The sequence below is a fragment of the Chionomys nivalis genome, chromosome 16, assembly GCF_950005125.1.
Source record: "Chionomys nivalis chromosome 16, mChiNiv1.1, whole genome shotgun sequence".
Taxonomy (NCBI): domain Eukaryota; kingdom Metazoa; phylum Chordata; class Mammalia; order Rodentia; family Cricetidae; genus Chionomys; species Chionomys nivalis.
This window is the reverse complement of record NC_080101.1, coordinates 9,152,561-9,180,208: the sequence shown is the minus strand read 5'-3', so window position 1 is coordinate 9,180,208 and position 27,648 is coordinate 9,152,561. Positions and strand designations below refer to the sequence as shown.

General features: G+C 42.3%; 1 protein-coding gene across 2 annotated transcripts in view; it reads right to left on the bottom strand.

Moving 5' to 3' along the window:
* Tox (thymocyte selection associated high mobility group box) overlaps positions 1-27,648 on the bottom strand; it is a 283,895-nt gene that overhangs the window by 93,535 nt on the left and 162,712 nt on the right. For both annotated transcript variants that reach the window (XM_057790571.1, XM_057790572.1), the window contains exon 3: positions 27,287-27,529. In XM_057790571.1, the coding sequence (XP_057646554.1) occupies positions 27,287-27,529 (243 nt within the window). The remainder of the gene's footprint in view (positions 1-27,286; positions 27,530-27,648) is intronic.

Sequence of the window (27,648 nt, the reverse complement as noted above, 5' to 3'; positions counted from 1 at the left end):
TGTCTTTCATGCCCAGCTATAGATGTCATGATTGGAGGGGGCTACCAACACACACGTGCACAGACACACACACACACACACACTGACACACACATTTTGTTTACTGCTCAGTATGCTGCTGAGATGCAAGCCATAGTCCCCAGCAGGAGGCACAACACAGACTTCTGTCAGATCCATTGCAGATTCTGCAGATTTCAAAGAAAACACTTCATTCTCCACTCCTTCCCTCTATGTCCTCAGCCTCCACACTGCTTCCATCCCTGGCAGTCTCTAAACTGCAACAGTTACCTGTGTTCGGTTGACACAAACTGACAAGCCCTACCAGCTGATTCCAGCCTAGACTAGAAACACTAGTTACCTGCCAACTTCACTCTCAGGCAGTGGCAGCAGGGGCAGTGAGTTAATGGCCCTATTGTCCATGCTTCCTGTTCCCATGAGCCACGGGCTGAGTGGATTCTCTTCAGTGTTTTTGCAGTTCACCGTGCCTATTCCAGGGGAGCCAGCCTTCGCCCATTCACTGAAGGAGTAACTGAAAGGATCCCGGGCTGGGTGGATGGGAGCAGCATTTTGTGAACCAAGCAGAACAAGGTCAGCGTTCACACCTGACCTCGTCATTGCTCATCAGGAACCCAGGTCACGTGGTGGTTCTGAGCTGGTGAGACTGTTCGGGAAGAATTAGGAGGTGCATGGTCTTGGTGGCAGAGGTGCCAATGGAGATGGGCTTGGAGGTCTCAGAAGTCCACTCAATTTCCAGAGAGTTGCCGCTCTGTCTCCTACTGAGGACCTTTTCTGATTTGTTGAAAACACGATTGCAGTCTACTCAGGACTCAGATGAGGCTCGCTCTGTTTTGAGTGGAGTCTATCCTTGTGACCAGAGCCAGAACAGGGAGCCCTCCTGTCTGCTCTTGGTTGAGAAGTGGGCTATCGTCTCTGATGAACTTTCTTTGGATTCCAGAAATTGCTTCCATTTTCTCTTTGCTGTGTGCAGTGGTCAATCTCCAGTGCATGGGAGCCTGTCACGACAGCCATGCTCACACTGCCCCTTTGTCTTGACCGAAGTATTCGGGCTATAATTCGGGGTCTCTCTTCCATTAGTGTTGGCACTGGGGCAGCTTAGTCATAGGTTCCTGAGGAAGATCAGGCTGCCTTGTCACAGTCCCAATGGAGACTTGAAGCCTGAACCCCGAAACAATGTATAGGTTTGTCTAGCATAATTTAGGCCATCCTCCTATTAATTACTGTTAAATTCAATTTCATACCTTTTCATTCTTTGTTTAAGGATGCACTTTCCTATGAATGTAAAATATTAACTGATATTTACAGTCTGCAATAGCTTTCTATTAATCCTTCCCTGAAACAAATTTAATGTAATCTCAATATTAATTTGAACTTGATGGAGATGACTATTACCTAAACAGAGAAAATGAATTTCCTGTCAAGCAAAAAATGCTTTCTTCAGTCCTCTGTCTGCTTGAGTGTGCCCACCGAGAGGATCCATAATAACCAGAGAAGAACATGCAGAAGTCATATTTTAGTTGTGCAATGAAAAAAAATAGTTGCTGTCCAATATCATTTGTCAAAGTAAGAAGAAAAAAATGGAAAAACAAAAACAGAGACCCATCTAGTGAAGGTCACATCCAATAACATTTCAGAAAACCAAGAAGGAAGCTGGGGCATCGGCTGTAAATTGCCTGCCGTCTGCTGGAGAATTTTAATGGAGTGCTACGTCACATTATAAAATGTTTAATTGTAACCCCATTTTAATAACAACATCTGATTAAATGAAAAGACGCCTTGCTGATCGCAATTACAATCTGTCAAACTGCATATTTATTTACAGTTTGGTTTTCTAAAACCACGAGATAAAAAAAGAAAACTCTATTCAGCTTGTCAGGAAACTATAATTATTGTGTACCCTTCTGTCAGTTTCTGCATAAAACTTTTGGTCCTAAAATGGATCTAATTATATCTACATCAACATTTTTATAAATGCAACATTTTCTCCCTCCATCTCAGTGAAATCTTTGTCATTAACTAGAAAAAGCATATTCTCTTTTTAAAACGCATTAGCTAAGCTTGTTTGCTTTCTTGCCTTCAAGATGTTATGAAATAAAACATCCTTTTTAAATACAAAAATATTTGCTTATGTCCCCTTTCTTCTGGCATGAGACTATGAGTAAATCCAACAGTTTGGGGTTTCCTGACAACATGGGTTTTTATTGTCTAGGCTACCATGGAGTTCCTTCAATCTGTAGCAATGAAAATATAAGCCTTTTCGGAAACATAACTGAGACACAAAGCTTAGAAATCTACAGTAAACAGTAGAATCGAGATGCTGGAAGCTAGAAGCTAGAAGGGAAAGATCTGCTCAAATGGGCCATTTGAGGTCTCTGTACTGTCTGTCTTCTATCTTTCACTATCCACTGACTCCCAAAGGGCCCAGTGGCTGCATTCTTTTTGGTTATCCACCTTGCCACACAACCAATGAAAATGGTGGATATAGTGATGTATGCTTATAAACCTGGCATTTGGGAGGCCGAGGCAGGAGGCGCATCACAAGTTCAAGGTCATCCTGGGTGACATAATAATACCTTGCCTTAAACAAGCAACAAACAACTCATAGACACGTCCCAAACACTAATGCAGCAAATCACACACACCTGCCTTCTGCCACTTGCAGAACCACTTAGATGAAAGACTTGCTTATCTGGTCCTTGTATTTGTACCCAGATGTACACGAATGATAAAGGTAAATATGCACCTCACTCTGGGAACTGAAGTTCTAGGCTTCTAGTTTTTTTTTGTTTTTTTTGTTTTTTTTTTTTTTTTAAAAAAAACTGAGTAAATTGTTTTAAAGAAGCTCCAGCAATATTGTTTGTGGGAATGGCGGGGTCACACATGATATTTTAGGAAACGACTGGACTCTTCTCCAGTCTGACCACTTAATCCAGCATCTTTGATGACCCCTGAGAGATCATTCTATCATTCCACTCTAGCATAACCAAGTGAAGACAGATGTGTTCGCTACCTTTCTGTTGCTATGATGAAACATCATGACCAAGGCAGCATAGAGAAAGGATGGGTGACTTGGGCTTAGAGGGTTAGCATCCACAGCAGTAGGGAGGTGGGATTGCATGAAGCAGGCACGGCACAAGAGCGGGAAGCTGAGAGCTCACATCCTGAGCCACAGCGTGAAGCAGAGGAAGCCTTCTGAAGCTGTGGGTCAAAAAGAGCATCCCTCCTTTAAGTTGTATTAGCCCATTGGTCGAAGGAGTAAGAGAGTATGTAGCGTGCTCTGCTTTGAATTGGGGGTGTCAGTGGTACTCCAGTGGTCTAAAATCCCACATCCAAACCATATGCATGTAAGAGGTTCTGGACAAATGCTTTTGAAAATCTATGCCAGTATGATTAAGACTCACAAAATACAAATGCACTCAGCAACAGCACTTCCAATTGGAAGAGGGGCGTTCAGCTTCACAAACCTTGAATTTTCAACAACGATGCAGCTAGAGAAATCAGATAAGCTTTAGAAATCAGAGTGTACGTAGGTTGGAAGCTGTCGTAGTGGGCAGGTTCAAGGACCACGTGACAAAGAGTGCCCAGACATTCACTGGGTCTTGTGTGAAGAGATATGTCCAGATGGTATGTTCTGTGGCATAGACATTTTCAGTCCAGCAGGTGGCTCAGTTTACAGAAACACATTGTGACAATCAGTTACCCAGGAAGTGGTTTCCTTTTTTCTGAAATACAGTTCTGAAAGTTTTGAGTAGCTAAAGAGTGTGGTTTGTTTTCCAAATCGTATATTACAATCACCTGTTAAAGAGACCACTTCTGCCATAGCACCCAGGTCCTAGGAATTCCACGCATAGAGAATTTAAGCCTTGAAGAAGTCTGATTTGTGTTCTTCAAGTTCAGCTGTCTCCATTCTCTACACTAGGCCCTGTTTCCAATCTGAAGCCAATGCTGTTGTTCACCAAGGAGATTAATAGACACTTGCACACTGCATGGTTCTTGGTTAGGGAGGACTATGGGACCTCAAGGATAGCTCTTCTCCTAAAGGCGTTTTTTTTTTATTTATAGGAGCTCACTAAACATTTCCCAGTTTAACCCCCATCCCTTTTCTTTTGATCTAGAGAAACATTCCTTCATATGATGTATTTTTAAGTCTTTTTTACTTTCACTGTCAAGTTTCCTGACCTTTTGGGTATTTTACAAATTCTTTGGGGAATTTATTTCATGAATTAATATAGGCTGTACCATTTAAAACAGTACCCTTAGATGGGCTGACTGAACCTGTTTTAGGTGAGCATCACTTACTTGGGCCATGGGCAGTTATTGACTTTAGTACAGAGTCCATAGTTGCAGAGGTCATCATACATATCCAGACACATCAATGACAATACTTGAAGCAGAATGGGGATCTAAATAACCTTAGAGTAGCTGGTTCTATCTTAGACATTGTTTCAATGCTATACTCCCTCACTTAATATAAATAAGTGTGTGTGTAATATATATTTGTACATATATAACGTATATATAATCTGTATTTTCTGACTACATTTACTATATTTTAACAATGGCTTAAGTTAAGGAAATGAATTATTTAATAATGGGTGAGCCTCCAAGGAGAATTCTGCTGTTCAGAGTTGATTAGATGATGCACAGAAGCTGAGACTGACCATTTTGGACTTTAGTTTAAGATGACAGAAACATCTTGAGCAGAATATGAAAAAATACACACAAGGCTCAATTACTTTCCAGTACACCATCCTGTGCTGCCCCGGTCTCAGGCTTCTGTTGAAGTAAAAGTGAGTATTCGTGATCTAGAAAGGAACAATGGAGTTAAATGTTTTCTTCATTCTTTCCTGACTCTAGAATCTCATGGTGTCTTGTTTCCTGTGTGTTCTAGTCTATTTTGTTAATTTAATGAATTTATGTATTGAAAAAAAGAAGCACAATTTTCTTTATACCTGAAATTGATATAAATTAGGTTTTTGCACAGTCTGATTAGTCTTCCAGGCATACAGAAACATGCTTAGGTAACAGAACAGGATTTAACTCTTTGCATTAGTCATGATTTGGTTACATCCTTAAAAACGACTAGATTATACTCTGTCTATAATTCTTTGCTTTGTGTAGAATGGTAGCACATTTTTTTCTTTCCTTTTTAAAGGGCAGTTTGATTACATATGGATTTAGTTCTACTCTCTCTGGGCCTAAAGTATAAATAGCTTTTATTTTACCTGAACTCACTCTTGAACAATGATCCTCAAATCGAGTGTGTAGCCAGTTACCTGTATGTCCCAACACACACAGTTTCTGATTCAGAAATATGGGTGGGGCTGACAGGTGTATGTGGAATCGGGTCCAAGATGCTATTGATTCTGAAACTACGGTGGATTCTGGGACATGAATGCTCCTGGACACAGCAAGGTAAATGGCCAGGGATTCCAGGCTTCCTTTCTATCATTTTTATATGAAGTGAACACTCCTCTTTTTCACTCCCATGTGGTGGCTCGGATGATCCTTTGCCCTTGAGGTTGGGACTTAAGGTATGGCTTCTCTCTCCAGTCACACGTGGACCTCATTTCAGAGCTAATGTTCACACGTGAATCCCCAGGGAGACAACGGTCAATTGTACAACTCCCACCTCATCTCTCTTATCACAAGCTGCCCAGAGCCCCCACTGATGAACAAACGAAGCTCAAATGCCTTTTCTCCACATTCAGGGTTTTCAATACCTTGGCCTTAATCTAATTTCTCCTTCTCCTCTACATCCATGGAACTGGGGCTTGGTGAGGTTTCATTCTTTGTTGCCACTCACTGGATGATGCAATGCGATGGAAACTTTGGTTGGCTGGTTTCTCTGCCCTTTTTGGGTCCTTCCATTCGCATCGCTTGACAATATTTTATTTTTGCAAACGCAGGAAGTCATAATCATTTCAGAGCACAAGGTTGTAGGAACGTGTTCCTGAGAGGTGAACATGGAAGCTACATGGGTGCTCTTAGGGAAGGTCCACTTTCTCCTTGTTCTTCCTCTCTTGTCACAGTGTCTTCCCTGGAGGTCACTGTCAAGTCACCTTTGAGCTGCCTACTGCTTTTGGGGCTCCTTGATGTGTCACTTCCTCTGTTTACATTGCACGGACTGCTCACGCTGTCCCAAGAGCAACACACCTTCCTTACTCGTATCTCACATGTAGATTCTCCCTACACACATCGAGTGCTAAGGACTTTTATTACCAGTACTTAAAATCACGAGGGCATTTTACAACACTCTACTCGAAATGCAAGAAATATTTACTGTTTAATTATCAGATGCTCATGACAGAAGCACACGCTGGGCTTATTTAATTTAGAACTTAGCAACCACTGGCTCAAAGTCAGTTTTCACTTAGCTGCGTTTCAAGAAAAATCTAACTCACATGATAGTTATTATAGTGCTAGGAAACAGAGCAGTGAGTTGCGTGTGCTCAGTGGAGTGGAAAGAACTATCTGGTGGGAGGCACACCTCACCACTCTGCCATTGACCAAGCCTTGGAAACCGGCATAGGTACTGCTAGAATGTTTCCCTACAATAAAACGGTGAAGGTCATATCCTCGACCTTGTGCTGTCGATAGCTAAGATGCGGAGAACCCAGAGAGTGTCAGCTGGTACGCGTCCAGTCTTTCCTTCACTGACTGTATAACCAGAGGCACTCTAGATTATCCTCAGGAAGTCATGCACTGGACTGCGGTGTGAAAACTTTTCTAAGTGAGCCATGGTAGTTCGAATAAAAATGGATCCCATATTTAAATGCTTAGTCACCAGGAAGAGGCACTATTTGAAAAGGATTAGAAGGTGTGGCCTTGTTGGAGGAAGTGTGTCCCTGGCAGTAGGCTTTGAGGTTTCAAAAGTCCATGCCAAACTCTCTTTCTTTCTTTTTCTCTCATCTGTCTGTCTGTCTGCTTGAGGATCAGGATAAAACTTTCAACCACTTTCCCAGCTCCTTGCCTGCCGCCATGCTCCCCACCATGATGATAATGGACTAAATCTCTGAAACTGCAAGCAAGCCTCCAATTAAAAGCTTTCTCTTGTAGAAGCTGTCTTGGCCATGGTGTCTCTTCACAGCAGTAGAACAGGGACTAAGACATGAGCCTCATTATTTGACCCTATTTTTGTTCCTGAGAGACTTGGAACATAAGCAAGAATTTCTATGTGTTCCTACCAGCTCCTATTAGGGCCAGCCCCTGACTACTCTGGTCCCCGCTGAATAACATGTTCTTTCCAGAAGAGAAGTTTCCATTTGCAGGCACTTTGGCCCCAACGCCCTTTCACAAAATCTGCAGAGTACATTGTTTTTATTGCTACGGAGTGAAGTTTGATGGGTTCAAGCCAGCACCGTATCTAAGATCCTACAAGGCAAAAGCACTGCCCTCCTCCATCCCCTATTATTGAGATTATTCAATCTGAATGAATTACTCAACCCAAAATGCCAATTATGCCAAGGTCAAGAATTTTTAGCCTGGGTACCAAGCTGTATAGCACCTCAGTGAGAGTTACAGTGAGGATGGGTGCACTGTGCAAGCAGAGGCCAGAGGTGGGTAATAGGTGTCTTCCTCAATCACCCTCTACCATATATTTTGAGACAGAGTTTCTTCCTGAACTTGGAGCTCACTGATTCAGCTGGACTGGGCAGACAGGGAGAGCCAGCATCTCCCCTAGTTCCGGGGTGCTAGGTGCAGATCACCTTGGCTAGCTATAACATGGGTGTTAGGGAACCAGACTCAGGTCCTTCTGCTTGTGGGACAAGCACTCTACTGACTGAGTCATTATCCCAGCCTCTTCTTTTTAGTTTCTGAGATTATAGAAAGAATTCAATATACGTTTATTAAGTCAAAAAAAAAAAAAAAAACCCTGCCTAGTTTAAAAGCACGTGCTATTCTCGGCTCATTAGTCACCCCTTTGAGATAAGATTGCACGGATCCTTGTAGAGACACATCTGTGACTCACGGATGGGTGACTCAGCAGCTGATTAAGTGTCTAGTCATTGCTGAGCACACATCCTGCTCTGTGGAGGGACAAGGAGCCGAGACGGAAGCGGAACCATGAGGTGGTCATCAATGAGAAGCCTTAGCACCCCGGATCACAAATGAAAATGCAGCCGGAGACTCAGCCTTCTCGGCACGCCACATTAGCTCGGTTTAATTTTTAAATAACAACAAAAAATTTTATTTTCCATTTACTTGATTTAAAATGGTCAGTTTTGGAAAGTCCTGAGACTTCCAAATAATGAGGCTCATGTCTTAGTCCCTGTTCTACTGCTGTGAAGAGACACCATGGCCAAGACAGCTTCTACAAGAGAAAGCTTTTAATTGGAGGCTTGCTTGCAGTTTCAGAGATTTAGTCCATTATTATTGTTAAGCCTGAGATAACAATAAAGTCACATAAAAGTCCATAAATAACAACAAAGAAATACAAAAGTTGATTGATAGAGGAAGCTGGACAGGAATGGATAGGAGAACCCAAGTGTTCCTAACACTTCTTTTGTGAATTCAAATGATGAATTTCTAAATTTACTGACAAGAAATCAATAAACATAGAGTGTTGTGATCAGAAAGGTATCTATTTCTATAAGTAGAAAGCTATGTACTAGACTGCGTTTGGGTTAGGAAGTTAAGTGACTTACTGCAGGCTTTGATCCACCCATGCATCCAGCATGGCTAACAACTCCAAAATAAATCCTTTCAACATTCAGTCAGCATTGTTCTCCAAAGCAATTCCCAGGGGCCGAAGTTAGAAAAGCAAGGAAAAGACTTCAGGTATTTTTCTGGCCTTTTCTATATATTTTGAAGATACTCATGAAAATCATTTGTCAGTCTACCAGATTTCATCAAAACCGACGAATTTGAAATTTTTATCATAAAACCCCAGGTAATTAGAGTAGCTCTTAACTTCCTTTTAGAACCTTAAAGATCATGGCTTCCATTTTCAAAGGCATTTCACCAGATACAGTCCTATTAACACTTCTGCTTTCAAAGTGTCCCGCGAGTCTAGTCAGCAGCACAGCTTTCTCTATAGACCAGATTCCTGTGATCAGACTGTCACCAGATGCCTTGGGACGGGAAGAAGAGTTGTGTGTCAGTGGCTTGGTCCCTGACGATACAAAGATAGAGATGCTGTGATCCATTGTCATATAAGGAACAGAGGTGGAAATAACAACATGCTTCATTTAGGTTCCTCCTAAATGCAGGTACCATAGAAAAACAAATTCACAGTGCGATAATTAATGCCATCTGTAGACAAGCTCCCTGGTGCTGCAGTCACGTCTGTAGGTTGTCTTGGGAAGTCCTAAGTGTTTTTTTATTAACTTTTATGACCCTGGTATTGAAGTTTAAAAGTAAGACAAGAGAGAAAGGAAGGACGAAAACATATTTAAACTATCATAAATCAATATCTTCGCACAGTTCGTATGTGTTGTGTATATAAAACTCCCACACCTGCTTCTGTAACACCCATTTTACTGAAGTAGAAAGTACGAGTTTTCTTATAGTAGCCAATTTCAAGGACTCTTTTAATCCATTCAGAGCGACACTCAGTATGTATGTCATTCAACAGCACCATGGCCCTGACTGTGCACTATCCCTTCGACCTCTGGGGTCTCTTCAGGGTTACACAGTCAAGATCTCACCGTCACGGGGCTTCCCATCGAGCAGTGGGAGGCAAATACCATGCTCTAGATAAACCACATCATCTCATGCGTCAGCATTTCCAGTGGCGGATAGGTCTGCACTTCTGTCTTACCGCACGCGCTTTACAGTGGCGACCAGCATCATAAAGAGGGCACCATGACAGGGAGCGAGCAGCAGGGCAGGGGCAAAGCGCCACTGCAGACTCCTGTTTCCAAGGGTTGACATTTGAGTCAGATTTCGCAGATCTTCTGCGAAAGTGTTCCCAAAACGGAAGAGCTAACGCAAATGTCATCAGGTGGGAGGCGGGAGACAGAAAGTCAGGGTGGCTGTGCCTCTTAGCGACACAATAGTGTGAAACCAGGTTAGAGGTTAAAGGGAGGACCCAGAAGAGCCTAGAGATCGAGAAATATGGAAGATTTTTCTCCTTTGTTCTTAGTGCAAGAAAGGAAAGTCAATTGTAATCCATGCTGAGCCGGTCACAGAGACATAGGCGGAAGATGTTTTGTGGAAGGGGCGTGTGAGAAGAGCAGATTGGTTTGGGTGCTATGACTTAACCCACCAAGAAGAGGGTGATTCGCCCTGTGGTGGGAACAGAGAAGGCGGCAAAGAGGGCAGACTCCACACAGTTTGGAGGTCGGCGGGCTTGTCCTGAGCGAGTTGCCTGGACTGAGGTGCAACCAAGAACAAGGGATGAGTCCGAGGTTTTCAGGCAGAGGGTTGGAGTGGAGGTGATTTGTTTCACATCCTCACTCAGTGAAGCCTGCTCATTTTAAAATAGATTCTTCATTTCTTCCTGCCAGTAACCAAATACGCCTTTTCCCACCCTGTCCAAAGCCTAACTTCATTAATTAAGATTTCTACTGACTACTCAAACCATACTTTAAATTCCATTGTATCACAGCTTGAACTGTTCCATAATTTAAAATATTTTATTTTTGAAGTATGTGTGTGTTTATGTGTGTATGTGTGTGTATATATATGTCTGCATATGTGTATGTATGTATGTGTGTATGTGTGTGTATGTATGTGTATGTATGTGTGTGTATGTATGTATGTATGTATGTGTGTGCTGAAGCATATGTGCATATGAGAGTCCATGAAGTCTAGCCAAGGTTGCCAGATCCCCTGGAGCTGGAGTTACAGGTGGTTATAAGCAATCTGATGTGGGTGCTGGGAATTAAATTCACTTAAACTCAAGTTTTCATTGAGAACAGTAGCTGCTCTTAACCACTGAGCCATCTTAGCAACCCTGTTTTATGGCTTCCGAGTCTATACCTTGTTTGTTTATTAGGCATTTGAGAACAGGAACCATTCCCACGTTAAGTTTTGTGTCCCCACCAGGAGCACAGTGTCTCCTATGGAGTTGCGGAGGAGGCATAATTCCATTTCCCTCACGACAGTCCTAGCTGTAGGCCTGATGAGAATGTACACACTTCTCTCTCATCCTGTGTTGACTTAGATAACAGCACTACCCACAGCACATCCCAATTGCCTAGTTACTATGAGTTGCAACCCCAAAGAAAAAACACGGGGTTCAGTTTTGGAGTCAATGTTGGAAACTTTCACATGTAAAATCACTAAGGGGGGGCTCTGAATAAAGAGCTCAATGCGCAAGCCAAGACCCTGCTCTCGGAAATTCCTGCTCTTTCGGATTGGAGATGGGAAGCGGTCAGAAATGGCACATACTTGATGAGTTCTTTGAATTCACAATTTATTGTGGAATATTTGTTTAACTATGCAAAGATGGATTACATTGGTTTAGCTAAGTAAAGATGGGTTGCATTTGTTTCTGTATGTAAAGGATGTGTTGTTATTTTACCTTGCTTGTCTAAGGCACTTGACTGGTCTAATAAAAAGCTGACCAACCAGGAGTGAGGGAGGAGGTATAGGTGGGACTTGCTGGCAGGGAGAATAAGTAGGAGGAGGAATTTAGGCTTGGGAAGAAAGAAAAGGAGATGATAGGAAGATGCCAGGAGTCAGTCAATCAGACATGGAGGAGGCAGAAAAGGGGGAACATGCAGAATGAAAGGTAAAAACCCCAAAGTGAAACACAGATGAATACAAACAGGTTCAATTGAGTTAAAAGAGCTCATGGGACAAGACTAAGCTAAGGCCAAGCATTCATAACTAACAATAAGTTTCCATGTCTTTATTGGGGAGTTGGTTGGTAGCCCAAAGAAAATTCCAACTACAGTAATTGATAGCAGTGCTACTTCCGTATATTCAGTAATAGTGTAGTTGCAGAATATATATGGAGAGATTTCCAGGATACACAGTAAATATGAATTGGCTTCACCTCTATATGTTTATACCTAGCAGAAGTAGAGAGGGTTTGAAACAGAACACCCTAACCACTCTCAATAGGACTGTTGTTAAAAGTGGGAACTCAATGATTGTTAAGGAAAAGCACCTGTGACCAGGCCTATTCCCTGTCCAAACATTTAATCGCTTTCTTGTGGGTATAACTCTAATCACTTTCTCTTCTTGTTCATTTTATCCCCAAGGGTCCTCTGGCCAAGATCCTTTCTCCCCTGTATAGTACAGCCCTGTGTTCATGAGGTGCTTATCCAATAACCGGTAATAGGAGGAATACACTATTTTATGCATCATGAAGTTGTCACCGAGGTGCCTGAGGGAACCCTTCTGTGATCCATGATTTAGTTACATGCATTTGTCTCCCGATGGGTGTTTGATATTTTCTCATTTCCAACATACTTTTCTCAACATTTTGATAGATTGCCCAGGGAAATGTAATGCCTTTTTTATTATTTGTTTTTTATTTATTTGTTTGTTTGTTTTTTCTGAACTATTTAGGAAACCCCTAGTTGTTTTCTCTCTATATACTTTCTTTGTATTTGTGGACTTTTTCCACCTTTCACATTTTGTTTTTTTATAAGATCATTCCAGGATATAAGTCAAGGTTTTTTTTTGTCTTTATTCCATTTAATGTGAAAGCATTTAGTTTCTTTGATTAATTTAAGGAAATTTAAAAAATTTAAATCTGAAAAGCAAAAGTGTAGTGTGTTCTAATTGGTCTTTCTTTTCTTTTTTAAAAAAATCCTTCTCATTTTAATTGTTTAGATAGGATTTTATACATTTTTTTCTCCACTCCTTTTCTGCTCTCCCTCTTCCCCTCCTACCCTCCGCACTCCCAGTTTACTCAGGAGGGCTTGTCTTTTCCCCCTTCCTAGGTGGATCCATGTATGTCTCTCTTAGGGTTCTCTTTGTTACTTAATGCCTCTGGGGTTGTAGCTTTAGGCTGGCTGTCCTTCCCTTTATGTCTATTACCTATTTATGAATAAATCTATATTGTATTTGTCTTTCTGGGCCTGGGTTACCCCACTCAGGATAGCTTTCCTAGTCCCGTCCATTTGCCTGCAAATTTCAAGATGTCATTGGAATACACTGAGTTGTACTCCATTGTGTAAATGTACCACATTTTCCTTATGCATTCTTCGGTTGTTCCCAGGTTTGGGCTATTACAAACAATGTTGCTATGAACATAGTTGAGCAAATGTCCTTGTGGTATGAGCCTGTGTCCTTTGGGTATATGCCTAAGAGTGGTATTGCTGGGTCTTGAAGTAGATTGATTCCCAATATTTTGAGAAACCACTACACTTAGTTTCCCTGATATCCAAACCACACAAAGTCACAACTAAGACAGAGAATTACAGACCAATCTCCCTCATGAACACTGATGCAAAAATACTCAATAAAATGCTGATGTAAGACAACGTGAGGCCCAGCACCTCTTCTGTGCTGGCACAATGAAATTTCAAAGAAGCATGCCCTGTTCACCTGGTGTTCCCTTCCTATCCCCATCTAAGCTTCTAATGACAAAGCAGAAGAGAGCTTATGTTTAATCCAAATGCTTCATTCAATAACCCTGGATCCTTCATGTATTCAGGAAATTTGAATCTGTTATCGTTTAAATTAACAACACCAAAATTTCCAATAAATATGGTTAAAAACTACTGTGCAAATTATTTCAGTGTAATTCTCATCTGTAGAAGAATTTCAGCTTTTATGAATCATCACATTTGTAAATTACTATATATAATCTCATTTACTCCTCATTAAAACGGGGTGGCGGTAAGTACCACATGCCAGACCTTTCCCCCAATTTTCAAACAGGAGACTCAGGAATACCTTGCTCTGCTTTGTGAACCCAGGGAGGGCTCATGCTTCTAAGTGCTCGGAATAATGGTTGGTGTTTTGGACACTGTTTGCCAGGAAAATGCCTTGGACTATCAGTTTACAAAGGGAAGTTTTACTTTTGGATAATGGCTTCAGAGGGTTCATTCCATGGTTGTCGATTCCCTTGATGGTGGGCCTGTGGTGACACACTGAAGTCCAGGAGGAGCTCACAGTGGAGTGTGTCCGATCATCCCCAGGCAGGAGGCAAAGGGAGAGAGACAGGAAGCTACCAGTTTCCTATTATCCCCTTCAAGGACAATGATCCCAGTGATCTAGCTTCCTTCCACCATGAGCCATCCTTGTAAAGCCCCCACCACCTCCCAGGAGCACCAGCAACTGTGCATAAACCTTCGACACTGGGCCTTTGGGGCCACCGCAAGTCGCGGCATTCCCCATTCTGCTAAATTTAGGATTCTGTATCTTTAGGCATAAAGAATCTCAATAGCATTCTTTTGAATTTTCAGAACATTTTTATCTGCACTAACGGTTTTCAAAAGACTTCCCCACCTCTCTCTTCTACCCCTTCTCTCCTTCCTTCCCTCCCTCCTTCTATCACCAGTGTGTGTGTGGCGTTAGTATGGGGTGCATGCCCATGCCGTGGCCTGAATATGAAGCTCAAGAAAATTTGTGGGAGTCTGTTCTCTCCTTCTACCCCATGGGCTTTTGGGACTGGACTCTGGTCATCGGAGTTGGTGAAAGACATCTTGAAGCATGGAAAAGTCTCTGTATCCGTGCTGAGAAGCATCTTTTAAATTATTTTGAGAAGCAGATTTTCCACAGTTAATGGCACCTGGCTTTATGCTGTCATTTTGGTGAGCATTAGCCTGTCTTTTAATTTCAACTTAATTTTATTGTTTATGGGACAGGGCCTCACTCGGCAGCCCACAATGGCTTCCACGTCACGGCATTCCTCCTTTATCTGCTAAGAATGCAGCACGCACCACCACAATCAGCACACGCCACCAGCGGCAGTGAGCAGGCTCTGACCAGATGCCACTAGGATTTAAAGCGAGTTCTTCCATATTTGAGGATTTGCTCTCCATGGTCCATATTTTTATCATGTCTTATATATAACCCTCACCTGCCCACATGCATGGCCACGGTGCCTAGTAGAAGTTGCTACTCTGAGTCGGCACAGATTCCGTTCTTGGAATGGAATACCTTCATCATGTGGATCTCCCAGTATCCGTGGGAGACCAGAGCCTACTCAAGAGATTCCTGCAATCTGCTTAGTATCTGAGCTGACCTTGATTTCAATTACTGTGAACACCTCTCAAAACCTGGTATGTCCAGACCCTAGGGTTCCTCTTCTAACTAATCATAGCCTTGGCAGGCAGACAGTTTCTGTTCTGTGTGGAGATATCAGTGGAATGGTGCTAGTGTGGGAACATATAGGCTGGGATATGTCACATATACATATAGAGTGGGGACATACAGGAGAGGAGGAGGCCAGCAGCCTATTTGCATGGTTATCTTCTGGGGACTGACATTCCATATCAGGGATGTCCTGAGCCCTTGGGAAATACTTGATTTTAAGATTCCATTCACATGTCCATCACTGCTCAGAAATGAAGACTATTTGGTTGAAGGTCATTCTTCCTTGCACTTTTTATCAATTCCCTGTTGCATATAGTATTCGAATTTCTGAGAAAACTTTAATTGGTAAGAACATAGCAGAAAAAGTAGCAGAATTATCGGCAAGCTACCTGGAGTTTCTTTCCTTTTGCTTTTGAAAAAAATTTAGATGCCTTCTTTATGAAATTTCTTACAGTATGATGGAAGGGAAGTAGTCCTTCAAAGGTTGGTCAAATACAGCTATGTGGCACTGGGTGCCAGCCCAGTTCCTGGCCCGAGGCCTAGCTACAGGAGACCTTGCCTGTGAGCAGAGTCTGCTGCTATTGAAGATGGCACTACCTTCCTTCCGACCGGGACAGTTCCAGTCACTGGTGTGTGGTCAAAGGTCCTCAGTTGCAATGTTGATGCATTGTACGTGATATAGAAAGGGCACTTAGGCCTGAAAACATCAGACATCCTGTTCTTACATCTCAATCCCCATCGCCACAGAGCAGACTGAATATTATTATTGTCACGTCTCCTTCACTTCTTCGACAGACAGAGGAACTGAGATTCAGCAAAACCATGTGATTTGTCCAGAACCCAGGCAGAGCTCCGCGCACACCCCTTTGTCTCTGTGGAGTATTGGACTGCTTTTCCTACACACTCATTGCTTCAGCAATGTCAAAGGAGTGCAAGGTTGTTTAAAGAAAACACATGTGAAGGCAGAACTATGGGTGGCGTGTGGGCTGGTGTGTTTAGCTCAGTTTGAGCAGCCAAAGCACCAATGTCATCAGGACTTTTTCTCGAGACTAAATGCAAACCCAGCACATGGCTACCATGTGTGAAGCCAGGCCCTGTTGTAGTATACATGCGGAAGACATAAGCACTGGCCCAACTGCCCTGCCTAGGACATGTTCCCCTGGGGCAGGATAAAGATCACATCACCTACTACCTGGTGTGAACAGGGGTGGGGTGATTTATAAGGAACCTGTAGACTCACATCTGGCCAGGCTTGCTATGTTAGCCAGATAACTGTCCACCAGTCACCGTAACAAATAGCAGAAGAATCGACTTATACAGGGAAGAAACTTACTGTGGCTTCTGATCTCATAGTTGTGTTGCCCGTATGCCTCTGGAGGAGAAGTCTGGGGTATGCGGCAGAGGTGGAAGCTCTCCTCCTGGTGACCATGAGAGACAGAAAGTGCTAGGAACCCAATACCCACCTTCAAGGCTATGTCCCTCTGACTTACTCTTTCACAAAGTCTCACATGTTAAAGACTCCACAGCCTCCTGATAGCTCCTGCCTCTGCCTTCTGAACTGTGTCTGCAGTCCAGGCCTGCATCTCTAGGCCTGCTTGGTTTAATCTTTGATAGCCTTGGCAGAATAGCATCTTTAGTAAGAATCTGTAAGAAGTCACCATCCAGAGAAGTGCAGGCTTGTTTCATTCAAGGAAATTGGCAGTTTCAGTGTGTGAAGGGAGGCCCTAGCTCTGTCTAGAAACCATTAGTCATATCTGCTGTTTAGCAGAGAATGTGATTAGACATACAACTGAAATACAAGATAGGAGATGTTTTTCACAGTATAATATGTCTTCAGGGTCGGGTAATTTTTTATTAAAAATTATGTGGGGTCATCTTACAGAAAACAAAACTCCCTGAAATGTTGAAGAATAATGCTTTTCAAATGTAACATGTTTTGATAAAGTATCTTGCTTATCAAAGCCAGAATGAAAATCTGAATTTTGAAAAGAAGATTAGCGTTTTCTGTTTAAACAGGACTTCTATTTCCCTAGGGAATTTGTACAATAATTAAACTCAGGGATGTTCGACTATTGATTTCATGACTACATGTTTATCACGATGCCCACTACACGTATTAGGTAAGGGGGAAAAAGACTCTGTTGTCCGGATGACTACAGTGTCTGCATCATTTTAAAGGATCAAAACCATGAGAGTCAGATCTAATATCCTTGTGATGCAAACAAATATGCAATCCTAGCAGCTCTTTGTGCTTCCCTCAGTGCGGCATGTACCGCTGCGGGCAGAGTTAGAACACAAATGGCTGACGGCCAAAGATAAAGATTATCATGTTCCCGCAGTACACTTGTCCACATCCGAGAACTTTTAGCTTTCAGACTAGAAGAAAAGGAAAATTAAAGTGGAAAGAAAAAAAAAATGAAAACTATAATAGAAAAGCAAACCTTCTCTTAAAATCCTCCCTGGTGTTCTGGGTAAGAATAGTCAATGAGCAATGGAGGAAGTGGTGTTTTGAAAGACTTTTCCATTGTTCTCCTGAAGCCCATTTTAGAATAATTTTTCCATGACTCCATGAGAAAACGGGTTGCTAATGCAACGTCTTAATGCTAATAATCCACTTGAACAAACCAAGCAAATGGGGAGTCAAAGGCAGGATTCTTTGGAAATAAACCGAACATTGGTCATACAGGCAAATCTCTCAAATACGGGCATCCTCTACATTCCTATCTCTGTCCCTTGCCTGGGACACTGAGAGAAATGAGTTCCTTTTGAAGTCATAATTTTATAGATAATAATTCTTCATAAGACGATCTCTCTCCTCAGAAAATAAAAGTATTTATTTAAAAAGGAGGATCAATAGGTGCTGTAATTAATTGACAAATGCATCAATTTAATTGTAGTATGAGTTAGAATAACTAGCAGTAGCCGATTAAGACTACAAAGCTAAGTTTATGTTTAGGGCTGAAACTGGCTTAATTAAATGTGTTTAGCACCCGCGATGCATGCTGTCAGTGTATCTAAAACCTGGACTGTAGGAGCCGAGCAGGATGGCACATGCCTGCAGCTCATAGCTTGGAAGGCTGAGGTGGGAGGATCTGAGTTTGAGGCCAGCATTGATCTACAAAATGAAACAAAATTGAATAAACAAAAAGAATATTTGTATCATTTATAAAGACTAAATTGCCTCTTATAGACAGGTCCCAAGTCACTGCTGAGGCAAAGATCACATGTGGAACCTCACCAAAAGTAGGGATAGCCCTGTAGGTACCTGGGGGAGAAGCACAGTTTTCCAATGGAAACTTTTGGGTTCAGTCACATGCTTAACTGGAAATAGCTGTGCTAGGTTTTTATCCTTGTCTGTTTGTCAGCTTGACAAAAGCTAGAGTCATTTGGGCAGAAGGCCTCTCCATTTGAGGAAATGCCTCCCCCAAACTGGACTGCAGACAAGCCTGTGGGTATCTTCTTGATTAGTGATAGGGGCTAGGGGCGAAGGGCAGGGAATTTCCTGCGATCTGCTCAGCACAGTTATAGATGCAGAGAAGCAAGCTGCGATACAAGAGGGTTACAGATTGCTGACTGGTATTGCTATTATTTAAGAGGGCTAGAGAAAGGATCATTTCTTGGACTAGAAACAGTAAACAAGCAACATGTCAGGAGCCCAGTTCTAGAAGCGGGCACAACTAACAGAATTACATAGCCATGCAGAACCTCCACATACATCCCTGTGGGTTCGCTGGGGTTTTAGCCTAGGGTCTTAAGTCATCTAAGCACACATTCTATCACTGAGCTACACTCGGGCTCGTAGATCTGTTCTGTTTCTTGTACTTAGCTAATTGCGATCCTGATTCTCTGCTGCCTTCCCCAAATCTAACACCCCAGAAAGCATTCTACAACAGTTTGAAGGATCCAGGGAAGAAGCAGAAACTTGGTTCAAGTCTGGCAGTTCCTTTTTAGTGGCCTATTTAGAAATCTGTTTGTCCATTGTAATTCTGTAGCTCCATTTTCTTTCCTCTTTTTTTGCGAAGGGCTATTTAACTAATGGATGCCCAGTTGGGGGAGAGTGTGCGCGGGAATGCCAAGAAGAACAGCCCTACGAAGGCCCTCCCAGATGTTTGCCTTTAGGATGCAAAATGAGTTACACAAACACAAGATGGAAAATTGCTGGCTAGATACCAAGGCTGCAAAAGACACTGCATGCAACTCGGAGTGATGGATGAATAAAGTAAAAACATTAGCAATCAAGGATGCTATTAAAGACCCTGTAGAAAATCCACAAGGAGGCAGAGGACAATTTAAAAAATTCAAAAATTATTTTCCAATTTCTGTAAGTCTGTCTTCTATTGTTGCCAGCATTCTTTAGGATTATAAATATTAAAAGGAAACAATCATGAAAAAGGAAGCTAATTCGATTTACAGGTTGAAACACAATGACCTTTGAGGAACAGTTCAAGAAATGGGACTTACTCGGCATAGGCAAAACTCAACTAACAGAGAGACTTAATAAATGTCAGCTATTTGAACTCACCTGCTCTCAAAGCGTTGCAGTGGGGAGAGCCCACGGAGCAGGCATAAACTGCACTAGGAGATTTTGGGCTAACTTTAATAGGCATTTCCTGGAAGGACTCTAAATCTCTTACTGCAATTTAACATAGTGTTACAAGGTTAATCAAACACAAACAGGCTACCAAGAAAGCTGTGGAATCTTGGCTCTTGGCTAGGAAACCACACATCTCAACTGGCTTTGGTTGACGGCTGCCTAGACTGAACAGGCTGAAGTGAGTAGTCCCCTGTTTCTCACAGAAGATCAAGTAACTCATTTTACAGTCGTTTGACTCCTACTACATGAGAGCGAAGTGTGGATTAATGTGAGTTCCAGAAATGGAGAAAACGGGCAAGGCCTGTACCCCAGTGAAATTTGACTTTGATTGCTTGGCCTACAAAGGGAAGTGTTGTTTCTCAATTGGCTCCTTTCCCAGATACTAGCAATGACAGCCCTAGCTTGGAATATTTTATCCTAACACTAAAAGATAGCCCAAATCATTAGCATAGTGAAGCCATAGAACTGCTTATCAGTTCCACATCCAAAATGCTCTGCTCTGAACAGTGGAAGAGCGTAGAGCTTAATATTTAAACACTTATTAGGAATTTTTAGGTTTTATTAGGAATTATTAGGTCTTATTAGGAATTTACCAAACACAAAACAAACAAAAAAAGGAAAAAAAAAACAAAAACAAACAAAAACCCCACACAATCTCACTTATTCCTTAAGCATGGTCAAATACGAGAACAAAAAGGCATCCATTTTTCCCATGGTCTTAAAGAACTTTAGAAGACTGTTTTCTCTCTATTCTGTGATACTGAAAAAGAATAATTCTTCTGTGTGGGCATATGGCAATCAATAATTTTGGCAAATTATGGCATAATTCTGAATAATTACCTGTATGTTTTTTTCTCCTGTTATGGTGGGTAGCTTCATTTCTTTTTATTGCCCTTCTTGTATTTTTTAGAGAAAGAAATCAGCCTCTCCGACATACCCTCCATTTTAAAGGGATGCATCCATTACTCCATAAGGCCATGGGGCTACACCACCAGTCCCGTCTTTGCTCGTGTGTCTTCAGCTCTGTTCACGCTACAGACTTCATGTATTACATGAAAGAAAATACCTCAAGATTTTTGAAAATATTAATTTTTTAAAAAAAAAACCAGCAAATTGTCTGTAATCACATTTTTCTGCTTGGCCTTGAAAGCTGCATTATTCAGTATGTCAGTGGTCCTTCCCATAATGGCAACATCTTAGAGGCTCATGCTGTTCGCATGCGTCTGAACTACTTGATGTATGGCGACCCCCATGGGCCCAGAGGAGAGCTCTTGCTTCCGTTTCATGAGTTTTGTATGCTACCTACTGAAGGGATGGTTGTCAAAACAGTGGTACAGTGGCCTTTGAATGCAAAGTGTGCCATGTCTGCATGCTACCAATGACAATAAATCTGAGTATATACATTATGCTGGCTTTTGTTGCCTGGAAAAAAAGGAGGCATTTGGGAAATAAACCCCCCAATTTTATTGCCTTTTAACATCTTTTTTCCATTTTAAGCTCCAGAACTTGAAATTTGAAGCATTCAAAGAAACTGAAATCTCCTTTGTTGCTTTTCTCATTGTAAATTTCTATAATGTGCCATTAGAAACCACACTCCACAAAGCCCGGCTTCTAAACGAATCCTTTCTGCGAGGCCATTTGAAAACTTTGCACGGTTTTTCTTTGCATGAAAGGCCTTCTGTTGAGTGCACAAAGAACAAGCGGTTGCCACACATAGGCCAGGCTGAGCAGCCGGGATGACTTTATACAAGGTGGCCTTTTTCCCGTCCACCAATCCATGATTAAGCTCAGCAGTGACTGCTATCAGGGTGAGGAGCCAAAGAGGGGTGTTTGGTTTTAATTTTCAGAAATCAAAGAATTTTTCTGAAGTCATGAATATCGACTGGGGCATGGTCTTATTTTTCCTTTTTCCAAACTAGCTTTCTGGTTTCCTTCCAACAACAAGAAAACCGCATCTATCTACACAAAGCAACATCGCTTCTTTAAAAAATATTTTTATTCATGTTACATGTATGGGTGTTTTGCCTTCCTGTATGTCTGTGCAGCATAGGCGTGTAGTGCCCATGGAACCCAGAAGAAGGCACTGGATCCCATGGAGACTGTAGTTACTGAAAGGTTTGATTGATCATGTGGGTGCAGAGGATCAAACCTGGGTCCTTCCTCTGGAAGAGCAACTGTATTCCTAACCATTGAGCCATCGCCTCCTTTATTGTAAGAGAGAAATGACATTAGCCCTTGTTCAATGTCTTTACAACTGATTGACCTTTGAGGGGAACACTTAAAACTGAGATGGCCAAAGCCACAGTAAGAAAAAGCAGCCAGGTACAATGGGGACGCACCTGCTATCTTGCTACTTGGAAAGGCAGACTTCAAGTTCAAGGCTAGCCTGGGCTACCCTGTAAGAGTCTGTCAGAAGCTCAACAAAGGAAAGGAAGATGCAGCAGGAAAGAAAAGTCATTAAATAACTGGGATGTTCAATCCTGATATTCAAAACTCTACAAAATCTACAGTCATCTAGAAGACAAACTTTTAGGCCAGTGTGGTGCACAGCCTTCCTAATGCTGCAATCCTTTAATACAGTTCCTCATGCTGTGGTGACTGCCAACTAGCAAATGATTTCATTGCTACTTCATAGCTGTAACTGTGCTACTGCTATGAATCGTAATGTATATATCTGCTGTATGAAGACCCACAGGTTGAGGACCACTGTTCCAGAAGGATCTGTAATAGAGTTTCTAGAGTGAGCTAACTGAGGTGGGAAGACACGTCCTAAATGTGAGTGGCATCATCCTATTGGCTTGGGTCCTGGACCGAATGGAAAAAAGGACACAGCTGAACACCCCCGTTTCTCTGTTTCCTGTCTGGATACATCGTGACTGGATCAGCAGGTGCCTAGGGCCGCACAGTCCTTACCATGGCAGACTGTGTTCTCAAACTGTGAGCCAAAATCAGCCATTCCCCGTTTCAACTGTGCTTGCCAGGTATTATGCCACAGCAACAAGACAAATGGCTAATTTAGTCTAGTGACTCTTAAGAGTCTGCACAAGGGGTGTGTGGTCTCAGAAGGAATCAGGAAACTGGCAGCCTGGAAGGGTTCCAACCCTCCATCATCTGATCATCCACTGGCGGGTTTCTGCCTTGGGGAGAGGAACTTTTGTTCAAGGATGCTTTTTATAAGAAATGAAACTAAGTGAAACGCGCGGAAAACTCTGCCTTATTGCCTTAGAGTTGCCTTTCTCGGCCCTAGGGAGCTGAGCTTGTGCTGCTGGGCAAATCCACCCCTGTTGGTGTGAAGAACAGGAGGACTTGCTGGGGGTTAAGGCACCGATCTGACTCTCCCGCCTGCCCCACTGCGTCTCCAACCAGACACACTTCTCAGGAAGTGCAGGCAGATTAGATCCCCACCATGGAACCAACTCAAGGGATGTTTGAGGAACTGGAGCCCTTGCCTATTGGGTTTTGAGTGGCTGTGAATGTGAGTGTAGAGAATGAGAATTAATTGACGCCCACCAAACAGTGTATTCTACAGAAATTTATGTGCGTTATAGCCTGTTCTTGGAACAGGCAGACTTCAAGAATATGTAAGCATTTTAGGAGTGCCAAAGCCTAAGTTGTTGTTGGAGCTCTGAATAACTACTAGGTAAAGAGTCCCAGTGGACCATAAAATAGCACAGGCAAGAGTTTTCAATACATAAATAAATGGAGGAAAATTTGGGAAGGCTGAACCTTCACCTTGCATGTGCTGTACCCTGTATAGTACTTTGGAAAATTATAGAAGGCAATACACATTTTCTACCCTGGTGAAAAAGTTTATACATTGAAAGGCATTTTGGTAGAACAGACTTAAACCTATTGTGAACCAGGTACCATTTAACAGTTATAATCTACCATAATGATTAATGATTACCTTAATGGATTACCACACTGTGGGATTCAATATTATATTTATGTCTTTCCAATTTTATGCCTGTTGTTTTAGAAGATGAGGTATCACTGCATTGCTTGGGCTGGCCCCACACTTTTGGTTATACATTATTCTCCATTCTCAGCCTCAGAAGCACTTGGGCCTACAGCCCTGGTCTACCACACCCAGTTACAGCCATGCAATGGGTGAAGATGCTGGAGTATCAGTCAGCTACAGCCATTTGACAGGTGAGGATGCTGGAGTATCAGTCAGCTACAGCCGTGTGATAGGTGAGGATGCGAGAGCACAGAAAGATTATTTAAGTGGCTTGGGGTTGCACAACAGATAGGTGGAAGCCCTGGGATTTGAACTGAGGCAATCCAGCTCAAGGATGGTGACGTTAGTTGCAGTGATGTACAAGGGTACTCCAAGCAAGGGAAGACGCCTTTAGTGAACAGCTGGCTTGCTTCTGTCTTTTTGAGAGATGTGAAGAAGATTCAGGATCAAAGTATAAATAACTCTTAGAAGAGTCTTCACTCTAACTCTTTAACTGCCCTGAAGGAGTCACATGGACAGAGACTTGGGAAAAACCATTTTATCTAAGCAGTGCTTACATAATGCATCCTATGTGTGACCAGCCAGTGTGTGGTCCCAGCAATCTGTCAGACTCCTTTAACCCCACAAGGTAAGACCCATTGTCCCCACTTTCCCAGAAGATGAACCAAGAATCTTTATCAGCTGAGCCATTGAGAAACCCCTGAAGAACTCGAAGGCCCCACTTTTCATTGGTAAAACTGGTATACTAATGCTTCCTGCAGATATATATTTTTAGCTATGAACTAAATGTTTTATGTCGAACATGTTAGATGCCTGTAGGAAACTCTTATTAACAGCGAGACTGGCATTTCTGTGTCCAGTAGCAATTAGAAACAAAATATATAGAAGAAAAATTTAACTTTAAGATACATTCTCACTAAAGATTATGCATTATAACATTTCAAACAGTAATATATATGATATATATTAATGTATTTACAGCGAGCATCACAATATCTAAAATATATATAATTTCTGAATAAGAACTAAAGTATGTCCTTCTCCTTCCTTCATTCAAATACTAAAGTCCTGGAATGGGAAAATGCTAATACAAAGTTGGGATCACGGCTGTAAGAGCGGCAGGTTCCATGAACTTACATCTGTAAAATACAGTGGGGCTAGTTGATTCTTCTCTAAACCGCCCTGTGTGGCTTCCAGTCACTAGATATCCAGAGCTCACAGCAAATTCCTCCCTGAGAATCTGCACATGTTGGTTCTTATCAGCTATGTCACAGTTGGAGGATATCTCGAGAGATCTCCAAAGGATCATTACAATTTCTAGGATTTTCACTCTGAATTTTTCTCCCTTTTCCACACATTTTTTTTTAACCCTTCCGAAAGATTCTCACAAGGAACAGGCTTGTGAAGCACATGGCATCTGAGCCCTGCAGCTATTGTGTCCTTAACCCAAGCTTCCCTTACGCGTGAACACCTTTCCAGGCATGGAAGCCCCACTGAAGTTCTGTGGCTTCTCCGCTTGATTTTAAAATGAATTTTCGAACTGGCACATGATGTTTGTGGACTACACAGGGGTCTCTGTGATGCTCTGTAACGTGTGTTCACATGTGTGATGTTGAATTGTATGTGTGCTTTTGTCATTTATTTTTCCCGTGAATTTTCTAGCTGCTGCATGGACTTTGGGTAGGTGTGGGTGGAGGTCCTCTGTGATCCACAGCTGAGCATACGCCCCTGCGTGATATGAACGGTTTGGTGGGCTGTGACCCTGTGGGCCGGAGCTATGTTCCTAGGAAAGAGTTTTCTTGGTTGTTGTCAGTAAGTATGATGATGTGTGAGCAGACAGCCTTAACATCCGGTCTTTTCCACAGAAAGTGATCCTTGGTTTTTGTTTTTTTAATAATTAAAATGGGGGCTTATAAGGAGCTGTTCATCTTTAGATCCATATCTACTTGGGAGATGATGCAGTCATGGCGTCCTAGCCCCTACCCCATCTTTGTCCTCACTGTTATCCCATCAAAGTTCTTCCAGATTTCCCCTGCAATCACTTACTAGATCAATACTGCATAAGACGGTGGCCACCAAGTACATGCAATCTATGTCAAGATTATAAAATCAAAAGAAATAAAAATGTTCATATAACTCCAGGCACAGGGGATCTCATGCCCTCTTCTGGCCTCCTTGGGAATTTCATACACATGATATACAGACATTTATGGAGGGAAACACGTAGACTCATAAAAATAAATTAGTCCATACTTAAAATTTTTAAAAGATGATGATTATGTTGGCACACATTTCTTCAGATTTACATATATGCATGCATTTTTAAGTATTCAACTTCAATTTTTAGGAGGAATATCATGTAGACAGTCTGGTGATGGTAATGTTTCTCACTTCTGACAATACTACAAATGAGTTTTCCCCTCTTGGCTGTGTCTATAGAGGCTGGATTCAGTCCTGTCCACTGTATGGTGTTAGGTTTTCCAGAAAAGCCCCCTGTTGGGGTTTCTTTCGACTATCCTGTCAGCCATTCCAATCCCCTTACACTCATGTTTACCAGAAGAATTCCCGTGAAGCCACACAACACAGAGACATTTATACACACATTGGGGGAATGGTGGTAGGGAACACTCTTTAAGAACTCAGAAACAAGGTTCTCAGTTTGTTCCTTGTGACCCTGTGCTGACAGGAGAGTGACAACTGGATTGCTAACTGGTCAACCAACGAAAGCCCAGGAACATGACTGAAAAGTCACTGTTAACATATGAGGTAGGCTTGGTGCCCTGTTCTCCCCAGGCTGCAACACCAATGACCTCCCTTGTTCCCACCTTGGAGTGTAGACCAAAATTATGTTTGTAGACGACATTAAAAATCAGAATGAGGACTTTTTGGATAAGCCAGCGCTTCTCAATTATGAGATGCTCCTTAGACATACGCAAGTCCGGACTTCACAGGAGGGCCTGGGAACTCGACTTTTTGCTAATTTCTAGGGGGTAAGATTTTCATCTTTGGACACTTTAAAGTAACAGAATGCCCCACTGGCTGAGACATCTTGATGGAGAGCATTTCAATCAACAGAATTCCACTTCCAAAGCAGAAACAAAACAACTGCTTCCTTGCTACTCTTCAAAGCAAACATGCAGAACCTCAGAGAGCAAATAACAAAATTGAGGCTGACATCGGGCACTGCCCAGAGGACACAGGCATCTCACTTGTTGCTAAGAACCCAACATGAGCCCAGAAACAATACCGCGGATAGTGACCTTTTATCTGAAATCTTGCAAGCCATTTTTTCCTAAAAGCATCATCAATAGTATTTGGAACCTTGACAAATATGAGAGATTAAACAAGTAATTCACTGATTTCAATGTAAAAATTATTTAAAAAATAGCTTTAGAAATTTGCAAGATCTACAGAGACCATTGCTGTAGCTCAAACCTTTCCCTGGTTTTAGAAGGCCATTAACACAATTTAAAGACCCTTGCATGGAGCTTTCCCTTGCATTTCCTGTGCCATCCAAGCCCAGCACAGTTAGACACGCCCATTCTTACCACAGAGATGGAGTTGGTGAGCAGTGTGCCATCCTGGCCCAACATGTTGGACACGGTGATCTCTGGCAGGTCCATGTTTTGCGGATGGAACGGGAGCAGGCCGTTGTGGTTCATGGGGTGACAGAGGGAGTGGTACCCCGACTCCACCTCATTCAGGTGCACCAGAGAGTGGTCGGGAAGGGAAGGTGGTGTGATGGGTGGAATGTTAAAGTCTTCACTTTCCAGACTTGGGCCAGGGTAGGACTGAAAGACAGGAGTTACACAGACGGCAGTTAGCATCCACTTGGTCACTACTGTCAAGTGCAGGGGCACAGCGGCCCTCTGGCAATACCTACCAGAAGCATTACAGATTTGGCTAAGAT